This window comes from Bison bison, unplaced genomic scaffold, assembly GCF_000754665.1.
Source record: "Bison bison bison isolate TAMUID 2011002044 unplaced genomic scaffold, Bison_UMD1.0 scf7180017864369, whole genome shotgun sequence".
NCBI classification, from domain to species: Eukaryota; Metazoa; Chordata; class Mammalia; order Artiodactyla; family Bovidae; genus Bison; species Bison bison.
The window spans coordinates 1,726,966-1,745,703 of NW_011494941.1; the positions used below are offsets into that span (position 1 = coordinate 1,726,966).

The window sequence follows — 18,738 nt, forward strand, 5'->3', positions numbered from 1 at the left end:
CGTATTTCTTGAAATATTTGATATAGCCCTTTGTTCATAGAACAGCTCATAATAACAACTATGGCTAACATTTATTGAGTAGTACTATATATATGCCAGGCGCTGTTCTAAATGCTTCACATGCATCACCTTATTCAAGTTCTCAGAAGGTAGGTACCACACTCATTATTCTCATGTTACAAGCAAATACACTGAGGCTCAGAGAAGGTTAAATAACCCACCCAAGTTTACATAGCTGGTAATAGAGGCAGAAGATTTTTAAGCGTTAAGTAGTCAGTCTGCAAGGCTCACGTTTTTAAGTGTACTCCCATGCTGCCTACCAAGTACTGAATACCTACTCTGAGCAAACACAACAGAAATCATATGTGTTTTATAATTTAATCCTTATAGGAATCCAGGGAGGTAGCTCTCCCCACATTGTTAACTGGTCACTAAGAAGAACCTGAAAGGTTAAGTACCTTGCCTAGATTCACACAGTTAAGAAGAATAATGCTCTGAATTGCTTCAAATTTCAATGCATACATGTGGAATCTAGAAAAATGGTACAGAGGAACCGGTTTCCAGGGCAGGAATAGAGATGCAGACATAGAGAATGGACACGTGCACACAGCGGGAAGGGTGGGACAAACTGGGAAATGAGGATTGACATATATACACTATGATGTGCGAAATAGTAGTGGGAATCCGCTGTATGGCACAGGGAGCTCAGCTCGGTGCTCTGCGATGACCTTGATGGGTAGGAAATGCGGGTGGGGGGTGTGGGGAGGTCCAAGAGGGAGGAGATACATGTGTACATATGGCTGACTCACTTCACTGTATAGCAGAAACTAGGTTCAATCCTAGGGTCAGGAAGATCCCCTGGAGAAGGGAATGGCAACCCACTCCAGTATTCTTGCCTGGAGAATCCCATGGACAGAGGAAACTGGCAGCATGGAGTCCATGGGGTTGCAAAGAGTTGGACACGACTGAGCGACTAACACTCAGTTTCAACAACACTGTAAAGCAATTATACTCCAATAAAAAAATTTCACGCTCTTTCTGCTGTTTCACTGCTTCTTAAAGACTACAGTCCTGGTCTGCACTCAGAATTTGATTGTCCAGTAACAAAGCCTTGATAGGAAATGATATGAAGGCTTTCTGCATCTGACCGCCCAACTTCTCCCATCCAGGAATAACTGAGGGATTCTTTGGCAGTACCTTCTCCACACCTTTTCCCTTCTAGAAACCTCTGTTCTTCAGACAGAGGAAGGTAGAGGGTTTCCAAGTGGGTGGGCCTTAGGGTTCAACATGGGTCTAACCACATCCTCCTCTTTCATCTGTTTGTACAGAAGGCTACTGGACACACTTCATTCAAAAAATTTTTTTTGAGTTTTATAAAAAGTTTAAAGACCATTCTTCCAGGAGACCAGTGGCAGAGCAATGAAGTCATCACTGTTTTATGCATATATGATTTTTGCCAATACACAACTGAGTAAGCGGAACCGGGCAACTGCTAACACACCCATTTATCCCCTCTATATTGGGTTCTATAGAAAGCAAGTTTTGGGGATGACTTAACATTGAGCCATCTACAACCCTATTTGTACAACCCTTCACGAGAACATTGATTGTTAACCCTGGGAGAAAGAACCAGATCATTCAAGGTGGTAACGTAACTGGGCCCTGATGTGAGTCATGGATTGAAAACAGAGAGGGAGATGAAAGGGATTACTATAACCTTTGACAAGAACTTGAAAACAGCAAATGGAAGGGCTGATGAACAAACCTTCTTAGAAGTCAGAGCTATAAAAAAGCGTCCGTAAATGACAGAGCTATAGGAGAGGAGACAGGGCATTTGGCTCAGATTACCCATTTATCTGATGTCCCAAATTTTTCCACCTCGGAGAGAGCTTGTATTTGTCTCACCATCCATGTCTGCAAGAACGTCTAGATCTAGCCCCACCATTCACTCAAATATACACACAGCCTTACCCGCTTTCTCTTGTCAGCAGGGTCTCGCCCTCAGTCCAGACCCACAGTGGTCCTCACTGGCCTACCCCTCAACACTTGGCCCTCAGAACCATCCTTGCCCGTCCCTGCTCTGTGCTGAATGACAGTGACCAATCCCAGTAAACCACATTGCTCGGGGTCCCTTGCCATCCATTTCCATTTAAATTTGACCAAGAGGAGGCCGGGATCAGAAGTTGGATGGTGGGAGGGAAGGAAAACTGTGAATTTCTCCCCTGCTCTCCCTGGGCAGTTTTCTTGCAATGGGTGAGTTTCTCCAGGCTTTCTACCAGACAAACCTCTCCACGTGATCTCACCTCCCGCTGGGCAGCTCCCTCTGTGGTCCCAGTACCTGCTGATGACCCCAACTCCTGGGCTCCGCCAACACCACTGCCTTCCTTTGTCTGTTGAGCTCGAGGGGTAACTCTAGTAGCAACTTCCGACCAAGACTCATCTGGGTTGCCCCATTGTTGCCTATTTGGTTTTTTTAAACACTTTTATCAATAACCTCAGATATGGAGATGACACCACCCTTAGGGTAGAAAGTGAGGAAGAACTAAAGAGCCTCTTGATGAAAGTGAAAGAGGAAAGTGAAAAAGTTGGCATAAAGCTCAACATTCAGAAAACTAAAATCATGGCATCCAGTCCCATCACTTCATGGCAAATAGATGGAGAAACAGTGGTAGATTTTATTTTTCTGGGCTCCAAAATCACTGCAGATGGTGACTGCAGCCATGAAATTAAAAGATGCTTGATCCTTGGAAGAAAAGCTATGACCAATATAGAAAGCATATTAAAAACCAGAGACGTTACTTTGTCAACAAAGTTCCATCTAGTAAAGGCTATGATTTTTCCAGTAGTCATGTATGGTTGTGAGAGTTGGACTATAAAGAAAGCTGAGCACCGAAGAATTGATGCTTTTGAACTGTGGTGTTGGAGAAGACTCTTGAGAGACCCTCGGACTGCAAGGAGATCCAACTAGTCCATCCTAAAGGAAATCAGTCCTGACTGTTCATTGGAAGGACTGATGTTGAAGCTAAAACTCCAATTCTTTGGCCACCTGATGCGAATAGCTGATTCATTTGAAAAGACCCTGATGCTGGGAAAGATTGAAGTTGAGAGGAGAAGGGGACAACAGAGGATGAGATGGTTGGATGGCATCACTGACTCAATGGACAGGAGTTTGAGTAAACTTCGGGAGTTGGTGAAGGACAGGGAGGCCTGGCGTGCTGCAGTCCATGGGGTTGCAAAGAGACAGACACGACTGAACTGAACTGAACACCTTTGTAACTAGTTCCCCATGTTCATGTCTCTTTATTAAACTGCCTGGTATGGACTCTGTGTTCCTGACTCCATCCTGATGTAGATGCATAGATAACTCCATTAGCTATGTAACAACCTCCCCACCTGCTGAGCCACCTGCCATACGCCAGAGCAATGCTGAAAAATGCCTCCAATAGTGTCACTCCACCACCTGAAAGTGACAGTGACCTCCCCCAAATTCCCAGGTTCTCAGTGTCACACTTCAGGCCCTCTCCTTCCCTCCCCTTGGTATCCCTGTCTCCTTTCCCAAGAGGGCATGCTGTGGTCCTGTCATCCCAGACTGTTCATCAGCCCCTGGGACATGTGAGGCTTCTCCACATTTCAGTGCCTTTAAACACTCAATTTCCTCTTCCTGTATAGTGTTCCACCCTTTCTCCAGTCTTTTCAAACTCTATCCCCCAGGTAAAGACCTTACTAAACTCCCTCAGGCAAAGTTTACTGCCCCTCCACTGCCCCCAGGGCCTCTTGTACACAGCCTCTTACAGCCTTGATTGTATTGATTGGGATTACTTTTATATGTCTATCTTCTTTTTGAGACCATTAACTTTCTTCAGCAGCTGGTCTTATTCATCTTTATACCGCTATGGAATAGAACACCGTATGGCAGGTAGGAGCTTCTTAGTAACCATTTGCCAAATGGATGAATGAAAGGATAGGATGGATAGAAAAGAATGAAATGAAATAAAGTAGAATGAAATAGAAATAGAATGAAATGAATAGAAGTTGTAAGGGAATTCCAAAGAGAGAAGGGTTTTGTAGCAATCAGACGTCTGGGATTACAAAAGTGATGGAGGTCTGTCACTGCAGGTATGTGAGCTGAAGCCCAGGAGTCAGGAATGCTTATTTGCACTCATCACAAGCCTTGGAGGATTTTTGCTTTGGTGGGCAGGTTAAACGAGACAGCATCTTTTAATATTCCTATTAACTTTAAGATTCTAGAAATTTAGGATTCTATCCCAGGAAAAAGTTCACGTACAGCTAAAAGAAAGTCCACTCAAGAAACATCAGAAGAGGCAAGCTTCTCTTTCTTTTGTGGGAATATGCAGATTCAGATTCCTTTTTCTCACTTTGAGATGATCTCCTCTCTTGTGACACCTCTGTTCACTGTGTTGTGATCATTATAATTTCTCTGCAATGTGGTGCTTAATCAGGAAGTGAAACTGACAAATGCTCAGACTAGACTTAATCCAATTATGCAACATCTTGATTCAGATTTCAAACTAAAGGAAAAACCAACTGCTAAATTCTGAATGAAAATTTATTTGCCGTGAATGATGGGGACTGGGCGTGGAGGAAACAATTGTCCAGAGAACTCTTGCAATTCTTCCCATGAATGGATTGCCTCTTCCTACATTTGCAGCAGCAAAATGGAAATGAATCCGGGACAAGGAAAGCCATCCAGAGGCTGACTGCTGGGGGACAGGGGTCTCATAGAAAAACACCAAGGAGTCTGGAGTGTAGGAGGCAGGAGCACTAAAACAAGCAGGTTTCTGAGTTTCAGAGGTAGGCTGCTTTCATTAAGATTTGTTCTCTGGGATTCAAAAACATCTTTTCAACAGCAGGATGAGGAAAGCAGTGGTGCCAGGCAGAGTGAGGGTCTAGAGAAGGAGAGAGGTGTTCACAGTCATACACAGAGCCTCAGGCCTCCTGAGCTCCGAGTGTTTATAGAAACTCAAAAGCAATGAGTAATCAGAGCGGGGAACTGAGTTCCAAGTACTGATTCTGATCAGTTGAGGGTTAGGAGATGGAGGACTTTGCATTTTCTGGAAACCTAATGGCAGCATTACTTTAGTGGAATCATGTGGGTACCTGAGTCAGAACAACACAGGGTTCAACTTCTGGCTTTGTGAGTTTTGTGAACTCTTAAAGCCTCAGGCTCCTTATATGTAAATGACACCTACCTAGCAGGTTTGTGGTTACTGAAGGAGATCAGCCAAGATAGAGCCTAGGCTGTCTGGGGCAGAGATGCTCAGTGGGGTCTTTCTGCTTTTCCCCAGCTATGTTAGCCCTAGATCCAGTACTTATGGCTACTGTCCATAAAAGAAACCGAATGGATCCCTCAACTTCAAATCTGACCGTTGGGATGTTTATCAGTTTCATCCAGCCTGATAAACTGGATACAGGATACAGACTGGTCTACAGCCTTGAGGATACAGACTGGTCTAGAGCCTTGATTTCAAGTTCTATAGGAGGAAATTAAGGAGGAACAGATTTCTAAGCACCTACTCTGGGCCAATGCTCGCTCAGTGAGGTGATCTGATTACACTACTTGGTTAACTTCTTATTCAGAGCACTAACTTCACTGGGAAAGGCCACGACTTATTGATGGGCATTTCAGAGTAGACATCTGAACACAGGATTCTAATAATGAAGCCAGATGATAATAATGAAGACAGGGAGGGGGTATATGGCTTGGCAGCTGAGCTATTTGCGCGCAAGATGATGAGATAAGTATTAATACATGAGGGCGAATAGAACGCCAGAGGAGATAAGAGAATTGGAAGTCTAGCACTGTAGTCAGCTTTACAATATGAGGGTTCCTTATAGAACCACCATATGCTGCCTGAACACTCCTAGGGCCGGAGAACTCACTACTTTGAGAGGCTGTCATTTCTGAAAATCAGCTCAGATGGTCTTCAATTTCTTTCTTATATTGAGAGCAGTTTTGACCTCTCTTGTCATTAAACATGGGCCATTCTCTTAATCAGGTCAAAGTGTTGGTCGCTCAATCGTGTCCAACATTTTGTGACCCCACAGACTGTAGCCTGCCAGGCTCCTCTGTCCATGGGATTCTCCAGTTAAGAATACTGGAGTGGGTAGCCATTCCCTTCTCCAGGGGATCTTCCCAACCCAGGGATTCAACCTGGGTCTCCCACATTTCAGGCAGAGTTTTTACTGTCTGAGCCACCTGGGAAGACCCTCTCTTAATCATAGAACAGCACATAAAATCAGTAGAAGTAACGAATATATACCATCCTTCAATTTTTACTTCCCCAGCATCTCATAAAAGTGACCCCTGAGCATCACAGAAATGTTTCATGCTGATGTGTGAGTCTCATGAAAGCCCTGAAGTGTTACTAGCAGATGGTGATCCTTTCCACTTTGCAGCCCAAAAAATGGAGTCTCAGAAAGTCAAAGTGACTGACAAAGGGAAGAGAGAATCTCGAGGAGGTCTTATCATTCCTTTCAATTTCTGAATCCATGTTACACCAAAAGGAAATTAATATTGAGACCAAAGCATCCATTTGACAACCTATGTCCTTCCTATTTACCACTATGCCAAACTTCCCAGAATTTCTTTTGAAGGCCAAAAAAAGTTCAGCTAGTAATCACTGACTTGTTATTACTAATAATTAGAAAGTCTTTTATATCTAATACAACTACATAAAAAGCTTTTAAACTGGGCAATTATAAGGTGAAGGATAAAAGATCTTGTTCAGTTGTAAGAATATTATATGAGAGGGTGAGCGTAGGGGAGAAGAAGAATGTGGAATATTTCCTGTTGTTGAAACCGTTGACCTTCACAGAAAATCTCAACCAAGTTCAGCGCTGTGAGGCATAAAAGGATCTGGAATGGGCCCTTTAGCAGCCTGTGAATGCCTGCTGTGAAACTAGACCATGTCCAAAGGCTAACAGAGTGCAAAAGGCACTAAATAATGAATGTGGACACTTTCCTCTCCATTTAGGAATGTACATTTTTGACATCCCCAAAGAGGCCAGGGAATTTGTCTAAAGAACAATGCAGCATCATCAGCTGGCAGAAAGGGAGACCGTCTGCCTTGCCCACCTCTTTAAGAAGGAAACTGATGAGAAATTAACCAGGTCTGAGTGTTGCTACTTAGAGGCAGTCTGGACTCAGGAACCAGGACCCCAGTGATTTGCCCAGAGGTGCTTCCATGTCTCTTTTGCCTGTTCAAATCCTCTCATCCTTCAGGGCTTTGCCCAAGTTGTACCTTCTTTCCTGAAACCTTCCTAACTCTCTAGCCAACTAACATTTCCTGCCAGCAAGCATTTATGCCACCAGGTTTCAGAGACCTTGACATAGAAACAGACCCACCTGTTTAAGATACAGAGGAGATCAGACCCTGTGCAAAGCTTCTGACTTCCTTGACCAGGAAGGGATGGAATGTATATTTCTAGGAGTGAGTGGGATTAATCCTTATCTGGGCTCAGATTCCCAGGAGATGATGGAGGGAAGCAAAGCATGAGCTCAAGAACAAATCTGCTGGAAGAAGGCGATATTATAGGTGCAAAGTAAAATAAGCAAACAAAAGCATCCTAATGTGTTATTTACGAGAGCAGAACAGGAAAGGGGCCAGTACAGCTGAGCATCCTAAGTTTATGGGACAAGGAGGATGTTCAACTAGGACAGGGATGAGCGAATGTGAAAGCGGAAGTGTTAGTCACTCACTCTTTGCAACCCCATGGACTGTAGACCATCAGGCTCCTCTGTCCACGGGATTTTCTTCCAGATCCAGGGACTGAAACCCGGTCTCCCGCATTTCAGGCAGATTCTTTACCATCTGAGCCAGCAGGGAAGGTGAATGTGAGGGAGTAAAAACAGAATTGGCTTTCTGTCTGAACCTGCATACATGTGTGCATGCTAAGTCAATTCAGTCCTGTCCAACTTTGTGACCCTGTGGACTGCCAGGTTCTTCTGTCCATGGGATTCTCTAGGCAAAAATAACTAGAGTGGTTGCTATGCCCTTCTCCAGGAGATCTTCCCAACCCACGGACTGAACCAGTATCTCTTATGTCTCCTGCACTGGCAGGCAGGTTCTTTACGACTGGTACCACCTGGGAACAATGTAACAAACACAATGAATTCCAACATCTGCTGCCCTAAACCTCTGAAATCCCCAATACGTCAAATTTGCCACTTTCTGAGCATCTCTCTGACCATGAAAGAGTGATGATGAGCCACAAACTGAGGCTTTAGAATAGAGGTTCTAGAGCTGAGATCAAGGGATCTCGTTGGCTTCAAGGTCTACGAAAACTTACATGTGGACATGTGTTTCTTTCTGGGGAACGAGTCTATAAGCAAAATTTCAAGAACAGAAATCCCAAGAAAAGTTTCTTTATGGATAGTGATGATTAAAAGTAATTCTTGTCCTCAAGGAGCTCACAGAAAAGAAAGGGAAACAAATAGCATAATAACAGTTCACAGCTATTGAATCCTCACTGTGTACCGAGTCCTGTGCTCATTCACATATTTAAGCTCATTTAGTCTCTAGCCATCTATGGGGTCGCACAGAGTCAGACACGACTGAAGCAGCTGCTAAGTCGCTTCAGTCATGTCCGACTCTGTGTGACCCCATGGACTGCAGCCTACCAGGCTCCTCTGTCCATGGGATTTTCCAGGCAAGAGTACTGGAGTGGGGTTTGCAGCAGCAGCAGTCTCTAGCAAAAACTCTAAGGTAAGTGCTATCATTAATCCGAAAGCCAGGCTTTTAAGGAACCCAAGGTCCAATAGCTCAGTGGATACATTAAGAGAAAATAATCCTTTATGATCATCACAAAGAGAAGGACAGAGGTATCCCAGAGAGGCTGATTACTCTGGGGCAAGGAAGGCTTCCTGGTGGAGGTGGGCTGTCACTTAGAATACTTGGCAATCCTCAGCTCTGTGAGAACTGTTGGCTGGTGCATTGCTTGTTTCAGCAACAAGTGGAAATGTTCTCATTTAATCTACTCCATGTCCTCTATTAAAAGTTTTACATAAATCTTTAATCTGTCAAACAAAGCTACAAGACAGACACTACTTTCTTTGTACAGATGATGACACTGAGGCTTAGAGATACAAAAAGCTACTCAAGGACCCTTAATAGGTGGTCAGGATGAGAGCCATACCCAGATTTGACTCTGAAGATCAGGTGGTTGTATATTTCTGGCCTGGTTGGTGGTTCTCCTCAATGACAGCACCAAGCTGAGTCCTTTATTAGGACTCTGTGCAGATCTGTCCCAAGGAAGAAGAAACCAGGTGGTCCCCAGACTAACAGACCAATGGGCAGTCTCCCTTCTTGTGGGAAACTTGTAGAATCCCCCAGATTCCCTTGGAAGATGCCTGGTTGTCCTTGGTTTGTGTTTCTGGGTAAGGAGCAGGTGGTGAAGGTGTGAACAGCGATAGTATGGCAGGGATTCTCAGAGCATAGATATATCCTGGGGAAAGGCACTTGGCAGAGAGGAGGGGGGAAGCCTGGGGCAAGGGAAGATGTCAGAGCAAGGGGGACACAGGATACATAAGACATCTCCGGGAGGTTTAGGCAGATGGGAACAACTTTCCAATACACAGACTATTTTATCCTCAAAATCACCTTGCAACTTAGTATCAGTAATTTCTTTTGGAAGATGAGAACACTGTGCCTCAGAGGCAAGGAGACCTATCACAAGCCTTACAGGCAGTAACAATAGACAGGAGTTAAGATTCCAGGTGCATCCATCTGCCTCTAACTTGAGACTATGCTTTGCACTTTCTCCCTCTCTCAGATTTTTAGAAATACTGAGATAGTTCATGGAAAAGCCATTATCATCATCAGATGCTTCTGAGAGTCAGTGGTAATAATACGTGGGAAGCCACTGTGGGGCATTCAGGCAGCCCCGACGTTCTCTAAGCAAAGCCTTAGCATACGTCCTCAATGACTGTTTAGAATCAGAGAAACAGGAAATTCTCATTAAAAAAAATAGCAAGAATTTTCATAAATCCCTTCTACAAGGAAAAAGCATTCATATATCTATTAACTATCCCTAGAGTAGCCGTGTTGTATCTGGCTGCGATGAACCAAGCCCTGGGCTTGCTTCTGGTAACACAACAACCCCAGGAAGCTCCCAGAAGCTCCTGAGGAAGAAGGATTCCAACACTGTGTGGTCTACTCCTGGAGGAATGACAGGTGTGGAGGCGCAAATGCAGGGGCGACGTGCTGACACTGTTGGGAGAATCAAGTAAGACTCCCCTAAACACAAGGCAGGATGTTGGGGGAGGGCTGCAGGGAGGGTGGGGAGGGTATGACTGCTTGGGGAAGCTGAGGAGTCCAGTGGAGCTGGACCAGGATGAGGCAGGCCAAAGATACAGCAGAGGCTGGGACCCCAGTGCCGTGTATGTCAGGTTGAGAGTCTGGATTTTCTTTTTCTTTTTTTGGAGCTACTAAGCATGGAGGTGGTGTGGCCAGGCTGGTTAATAAATTCACAAAAACCAAAGGCAGCAAATGGAGCATGTTTCCTCACGTATCTAAGCCTGTTAGGGGCAAGTAAGGCAATTTAGGCACAAATTGAATTGGAGGGAGCTGTGCGATGGGGGCTGGACCAAATTGAAACACGAAGAGCAGACCGGTGTCTTGGTGACAAGCAGGCTTGATTAAATGCAAAGGCCTCTGAGAGAAAAACTGCTTTTTCTGAACGGCCCTACACTGCATGCCTTCTACTGTTTCTACACTCGGTGTTTTTAAAGGGGCTAGTACTCAGATATGTCTTCTTATTAAAACTAACATGCACTGAGTTTTGGAAGCCGTCTTTAGGTGGGATAGGATGGTTTCAAGATACTGGAAGAGTGGGTAGAGAAATGGAAATAAGTCAGAAAGAAAGTTCACTAGGAAAAAGGGGAGTGGAGCCAGGGGAGGGTAAGAAGGGGCCAGAAAGACTCCTGATTGGAGGAATCCAGAAACTCAGGTTTGGAAAGGGTATCAAAGGCTTGCCCCTCTGGCCATTCAATGTCTGAATCCCCGCCCCTCCCCCACCTTCATCCCATCATCCTTCTGACAGGTGGTCTTCAAGGCTCTGCTTGTACAGCTCCAGTGATGGAGAGCTTACTCTCTGAGGTACCAGAGTTCCACCCTTGAGCAGTTCTGACCATCAGTAGACCACCCTTAGCTGGAGTTAGAAATGACTTTCTTGTAGGGCCACCCCCGTCTCAGTTCCAAGAGTTGGCAGATACAGAAGAGTATAATCCCTCTTCCATTTCATGGTCCTAGGGATGCCCACCTCCATAGTCATGGTTTCATTTCTCCAGGCCAAAGGTTTTCAGGTCCTTCTGCTACTTGTTCACCAAATTGGGTTTCAAACCCCATTATTAATCTTATCTTGAAACATACAGGGCTGTCTCTATGTCTCTCATGGTGTGGGGTCCAGGACTGATAACAGTGTTCCAGAGAAGGTCATTTAGCCTCACAACAGCTCTGTTAGGACCACAGCTGGGTTCCTGAGGGTCAGTATGACTTCAAAACCGGTGCTCCTCCCACCCATGGTTGAATGAAGTCAGCAGAGACTAAACACCCCAGTTCTTTTTACACAAGCTGAGGCAAAGTCACAGGTCCCCCCACTCAAAGCCTGCACTGGCTCCTCAGGGCTGCCTGGGTTAGGTAGAAGGCGCCTTCTGAGTGCAACTTCAGTTGCACTGAAACATGTCTCAAACATGGTTCTGAGCCCAGCAGTGACACACAACTGAGTATTTTCCTTTGTATCTCAGACTTCCAGGAGTCCCCCTAGCAGATGAGGTCCAGGTGCAGCGGGCCCCCGGTTCTCTGCAAGCCTACATACAACACATGGCCTTTTCTATAGCGTGCTGATCACTGACTGGACCCTTAACACACTCCAAAGGCTCTGGCCAGCCCTTGTTCTGTCTTTCTGAAGCTTCTTGACCACTTTCAAATTGAGTGGACAGCTCTCTTCCCAGAACCAAGAACTGCCCCTGCTTGACCAGGCATCATGGAGTCTTTGGCTGGAGACTTTTTCCATAAAATACCGGAGACTCTGAATCCCTTGGACATAGGAGTTTTCATGATTCAGCAGATTTCCACTCAGGGAGCCAGACCTTCATGCAGACTCAGCCCCATCATTTCCACCTCTAACCCCCTTCCCCTCACCCACTGAGGAGTCCCCAGCATGCTGTCCCCAGCAAAGCCATATAGGTGGTGATCCGTATGCATAAGAGCGGATTGTGGACTCCCTTCCTCGGATTGCAGACCAAGCCTCGGTATAAAGCCAGGTTGTGGGGACCCAGTAGAAGACAGGAGATGTACTTACACTTACAGGTTGACTTTTTGGCACATCATAAACACCTTCCTTCTTTTGGCTGGTGGGAACCTACGAAAAAATCAAATTCAACACAGTCAAAACACTCTGGTACTCTGCTTTTGAAGAACAAAGCAACCAGGCTTTCCTTCCACTGGCTAAGCGTGTGTGAACTCAGCCCCGGAGGCCTGAGCAGCCAACTTCCAGCAGAAGGAGGAGCTGCTGGTAGCATGAAAGCGTCAGGCCAGGCTCCTCCTCTCAGGCAAGCTGGAGGAGGAGAGGGGGTGTGAATCATTCCACAGAGGTTTGCAGGATGTCTCTGCCACCGGACTCCTCACAGTACCACAGCAGAGGAAGCTAAAGGCAGAGACTTCAGAGATCATGTGGTGAAAAAAATAATCATCTCACCAAAGACAAAAGTGATGCCAGGGAGGTGCTAGGAGGTGCCTAAGTTGTTACAAACAGTTTGCAGCTGAGCTTGAAGTACTACTCCATGCTGATCTGAGATCCAGGTTATTTAAAATTCAACAAATACCCAGGTCCTAAAACAAAATACAGCTTCTGCTGGGATCACTCACATACTATCTGATAATCACCAAAGGTTTTTCTGTAAGAAAAGGGTCCATCCATGGCAGAAAAAGCATGCGACTAGAATCGAAAAACTCTCCAATGGTTTTCTAACACTTCTCTGTAGCTTTTCTCCCTCTCTTCTCTTCCTTATCCATCTGGCCTTCCTGGGCCATGTGTAAACTGTCAAGGCCTAAGCAAGTCACTTAGCTCCTCTGGGCCTCACTGAAATGGGAACTTCAGCTCTGCTTCTTGCTTAGGTTATACATCAAAGGCAAAAGAGAGTAAATAATAAAAGTCTATTTGGCACCATCATACTGTCAAGTGTTAGAACGGTAATGTCTTTTGCCATTAATACATTATGTACATATGTACCCAAATACATATGAATAACAATGGACTTGTGGAATACTTTTCAAGTGAGTCTATCAGGGGCCTTGCTCTGAAACATTCAAGTTTCTGACACTAGTTCATCCTCAGTGACTAGCAAAGCTTAACTCAAACCCTCCATGGAGGGATCAGCCAGTAGTGGTTTTCTGTCTGATAACTGGTCTCTTTTTGATCAAAGTGAAAGTGAAAGTGAAGTCGCTCAGTCATGTCCGACTCTTTGCGACCCCATGGACTGTAGCCCACCAGGCTCCTTTGTCCACGGGATTCTCCAGGCAAGAATACTGGAGTGGGTTGCCATTTCCTTCTCCAAGGGATCTTCCCAACCCAGGGATCAAACCCGGGTCTCCCACATTGCAGGCACATTGCTTTAACCGCTGAGCTACCAGGGAAGCCCCTTAAAAACAGGCATGGCACATAAGAGCCAGTAGTCCTTCAGCAGGTGTCTGCTACATAAGTATATCATTGAGGATTGTGGAGAATAGTTAAGAAAAATTATCTTTTAAGCTTGGACCAGCTTAGAGAAGAATTTGAGCTTATTCCTGGAGTCCCTTTGCCATTTTCTCTCTCACTTACCTTAAAATCTTTATACTAATGCTGAGAAGTTGGTATTAAAATCTCCACTTTAAGTAGTAGAGAGTGATGCTCAGAGATGTTAGGGAAATTTGCCTAAAGTTTCATAGCTAGGAAGCGATCAGAGTCAAAGGTATCTTATTCTGGCTATGGAACAAGACATTTATCACTAACGGTATGAGCTAACACTGCCAGAGCATTTTCTATGTGCCAGGCATTATTCTAAACATTTATGTTCACATACATCCTCATTTAATCTCTGTGAGTGGGAAGCCAGAAGCATCAGCCTGTATAGTCTGCCTTGAACTACTGCATCATACAAATAGCTGCAGCTCCCCTCTGTTCCAACCATTCCCACAGTAGATTTGGGTGTTTCTTGTCCTCTGACATTCATTCTATACTCCTGGAAGCTCGTGCACATCCTTGCAAAACAACAGGACTCTGAGTGAGCATGGCTGTGCAGAAGATGCACTTTCAGTTACTCCTGCAGCAGGCAGCCCATGAAGAATGTAATTTCTTTGCTCCTGATAAGTAAGCTCCCTCCAAAAGGAACCCTCTAAGAATGCCTACAGAGTCCTTGTTAACAAGGGCCAATAAATTACAAGCCCTCACTTTTATTTTTACTAGCAGCTCACCCTTGCTTGAGCAAAATGAACAGTGTTTTTCTGTTCCCTGCAATTCACTGCTCACTATGGGCACTTAGTAAGTTGAACCGCAGCTGACTCTCAATTATGCCTGCAAATGGAGGAGAAGCAGTAGGATGGAGAAACCCAAACTGTGCATAATTGAGAAAGCTTTTCTGCTTGGCTGTCCCATGGGTGAGATATCAACCTGCCTGTTTGTCTTTTAAGAATTACTTCAGCTAAGACATCATGTTGGGAGCGCCACTAGAGTACTGGTGGAGCATTCCTCTGTACTCATAACATCCGGTGCATTCTTTCATTAAGAAATAAAAGTTACCAGGAACCTATTAAGTGTCTGCGCATGGTGCTTTCCCTAGGACAATGTGGTGAACAAGATGAACGTGGCCCCTGACTTATCAGCACTCCTTGTCTCGCTGGGGGAGATGGAAAAGTCATCAGGCTACTGAAGGAGGGTGTAAAAGGAGCTTTATCTTACAAAGTAGTTGTCAAATCACACTGCAGCTTCCTGGTCACTCTGAATTCCGACTGATTTATAAGCCTGCTGAGGGCTCAGTAGATATTTTATTACCTTTGTTTCCCCATCTGTAAATAACGGTTAAACAAGAAACTTCTAAGCATCACACATTTACCACATATGTGCTGAAGACAGAAAAACCAGCAGAAACACTAAAAGGATGAAGACCAGACGGTGCCTTGGTCTTGGCTCTCATCTTCCCCTAACTGGTATGTCCCATCTGGGGACCATTTCAGTAATATGATGCTATATAGAGTGATAACCGTCCTGGACCAAAACAAGGTGGAAAGTCTGGTTCCTAATCCTGGCTCTGCCACAGACTGTATGACCCTGGAGAAGTCACTGTTCTCTGAACCTGTTTCCTTATCTGGTTGTGCATCCTGATGCACCCAGCACAGGCTGGTGCTCCATACCTATTTATTGAATGAATAAATGAAATTACTCTAGAAACTATACATTAAGGACCATTCATACAGAAGACACTTTCAGTGCAGCAATATATTAATAGTGTGGAGGGGCAGGTTGATGGCTGGGTGACATAGGATTAGAGACATGTTGTTTTAAAATAACAATGTGTAACAAATCTTGGGTAATTAAAAATGATTTTTGAATGAACAAACTTGGAGAATGTGCCCTTGGCAAGCTGCGATCTCACTGATGCTGGAAGCTTGCTAAAGTCTGAAGGAACACTAGGTTTTAAAATCAGAGGCTCTGGCCTTGGGCCCATCACTTAAATATGAAGGACTTAAATTTCTTACATTTAAAATGGTAGTTATTACAACTGTTCTCATCTCACTGAGTTGTTGGAAGGGTCAGAATTAAGTGATGGGTAAAAACGCTTTGTACTGTGGGGTTCTGTGTTGTTTTAAAAAAGACAACTAATAATTTTTTCTGAGGCATGCAAATAGAAAGACAATTATTATTATTATTAATCCAGTTTGGAAAATGAGACTACTGATCCTCAAAGAGAGGTGACATGTACTCAAGAGTCTCTCCCTCCCTTGTGCTGGAGTTATAAATAGCAGAGTCAAGTGAAGCTGCAGCTTTCCACTGGGCTCTCTGACAAGATAAGGTGAGCAAGTCATGTTCTACCTCACTTAATGCATCATCATAAGACATCTCAAGCAGCATCTGATATTGATGGCATTAGGAAGTGAAAGGAACTAACATTTACACAAAACCTACTATGTACCAAGTGCTGTCCTGGTTGCTTTACATATTCATACCACTTCTAGAAGCAGAGACTATAGTATCTATATTCTGTAGCCCAGGAAATTGAGACACAGAAGCTAGGTACTTCACTTGAGGTCGCAAAACAGTTAAAACTTAGGCCCTCATTCCAGAAAACAGAGGATAAATAAAATAAAATAAAATCTGAGACTACCTTGACCAAGCTGAAGTATAAGAAACACTGAAGTCTACTCAGGAAGAATAAGTATGGGACACTTGTAGGCCCTAAAAAATGTTGAGGCTCCCAGTAGCAGCTCCTTAAAAGCACAGCCTATCTTCAGGCCCAAGAGCTTATTTCTTGTTAAGCAAAATGAGGCCCAGTGGACTGGCAAGACAAGAGAGAAGGATGACCAGAGGCCCTTCCAACAGAGAGCAATAAAACAGTCATTCCCTTAAATGGTACTTCCTATTAATTACGGACAGAGGGGAAGATCCTGGATGTCAGAACTATTAACAGAAGGGTGACTTTTAGATACTGACTTGAAACCTATATAGAATCTACTTGTAAAACTTATCATCAAGGATATTCTGAACTGAAAAGAGCCCTTGGATTTATTTATTTATGTACAGAAGTCAGTGAGTGGGAGGTTCTACCTCTTGCTAGCTCTGTAAGCCTGGGCAACATGCGTTATGTCTGTGGCACTCTCTTTCCTCATCTGTAAAGTGGGAATTACGACTCAAGCCATTTGGGGTAGCTATGAGACATAAGAAGATACTGTATGTAAGCCCCCATTCACAGAGACCTTGTTTGAGAAATGTTACCCAAACTATATACACATACATACACACACGGATGCACAGCACTTCTAAGTCTTGTTGCTCTGTAAAGCAAGGTAGCATGCTTCTCTAACAGTCCTGTGCTGAGGGACTAGTTGCAAAGAACAGAAAAGGGCCATGCCCACGACAAACTTCCATCTTATTTGCACATTTGATAGATAAGTAAACCTAGGCCCAGAGAAGGAAAGGGATTGACAAGGTGGCTTAATGGCTGTGGATGCAGTGTGTGACCTGGGATGAATCCTCTTCTTTACAGTCTCCTTGTGATCTTGTTTCATTCTCATGCCTACATGTGATTTAGGGAGAACTTATTCTCCTACTTTATCACTGGGGAAACTGAGTCTCAGAGAGGGCAAGTGCCTTGCTCGCTACCCCTTAGCCATACCAAATGATTAACCAGAGAGTTGTACACAAGCTGATCACATACCCTGCAACTCTCTTCCCTCACTTGACCTTTAAAATGCTTTCCTGAAGGGAGTTCGGGTGTTTTGAGTACTAGCAGCCCTGGGCTCCTTGCTTGGCACCCTGCAATAAACTCGGCTCTTTCCTTCACCACAAGCCGGAGTCAGTAGATTTGTCTGTGGACCCAAGTTTGGTTCAGTAACAATCCTGAGACACAGCAATGTTGGACTTTAAAATTTGACACTGAGGACAGATATGCAACGTTTCTGTCTTCTACCAAGACAGAAACTTGGTAAGCGATGATTTTAGACAACTTTTCAAAGAGCAAGCTTGCACTTGAACCCAGATGGAACCTGTGGATAGAAATAGATCTTTACCCCCTGCTGCTAAGTCGCTTCAGTCGTTTCGGACTGTGTGTGACCCCATGGACTGCAGCCTACCAGGCTTCTCGGTCCATGGGATTCTCCAGGCAAGAACACTGGGCTGCCACTTCCTTCTTCAAGGGCTGGTTAAACTGAGGTGCTGGTAGAACTAACACACTTTAGTCATTTAGAATTCTCTGCATTTGATGAAAACTGAAAATATGTTTTACTTTTATTACACAAGTAATGCATGCCCAAGGCAGTATAACAGATCACACAACTGAGTAAATTAAGAAAATTAAAATCACTTATTTAAATACATTAAAATTTTTCCTGCTTCCATAATGTTTATATTTCAAATTAGGGATAAAATTCTAATTAATGAAAAACTGGAGGTTGTCACATTTGTTTGATGTGTGGCTGTGCTGTAATTACACAGATTCTTTGGTGGAAAAGCACAGGGGAAGCAGTGTGGGTTTGGTCCCAGCTCTTAACAGCTGTACAGCCTTGAGGAAGCTACTAAACCTCTCAGAGCCTCAGTCTCCCCTTGAAAAAGTGGGATTAAAATACCTACTTTACAGCATATTTAGGAGAATTAACGAGTTTAAAAGTGTACAGCAGACTTGTGGTTGCCAAGGGAGAGGGGTAGGGGGTAAGGATTGGGAGTTTGGGATTAACAGATGCAAACTGTTATCTATAGAATGGATAAACAGCAAGGTCCTACTGTGTAACGCACAAGGAGCTATGTTCCATATCCTGTGATAAACCATCATAGAAAAGTATGAGAAAGAAGGCATATACATGTGTAAATGAATCATCATGCTGTATAGCAGGAATTAACACAACATTGTACATCAATTATACTTTGGTAATATAAATTAAAAAAAAACACGTGTTTAGGCTTCTTCACATAAGCAGACATTTTTAAGAATATTAATCTACCTTCCCTTCAGAAGGGGTAAAACCTTTAGCT

General features: G+C 44.2%; 1 protein-coding gene across 1 annotated transcript in view; it reads right to left on the reverse strand.

Moving 5' to 3' along the window:
* DAB1 (Dab, reelin signal transducer, homolog 1 (Drosophila)) overlaps positions 1-18,738 on the reverse strand; it is a 451,043-nt gene that overhangs the window by 37,480 nt on the left and 394,825 nt on the right. The window contains exon 9 of the mRNA XM_010855870.1: positions 12,322-12,381. Within this exon, the coding sequence (XP_010854172.1) occupies positions 12,322-12,381 (60 nt within the window). The remainder of the gene's footprint in view (positions 1-12,321; positions 12,382-18,738) is intronic.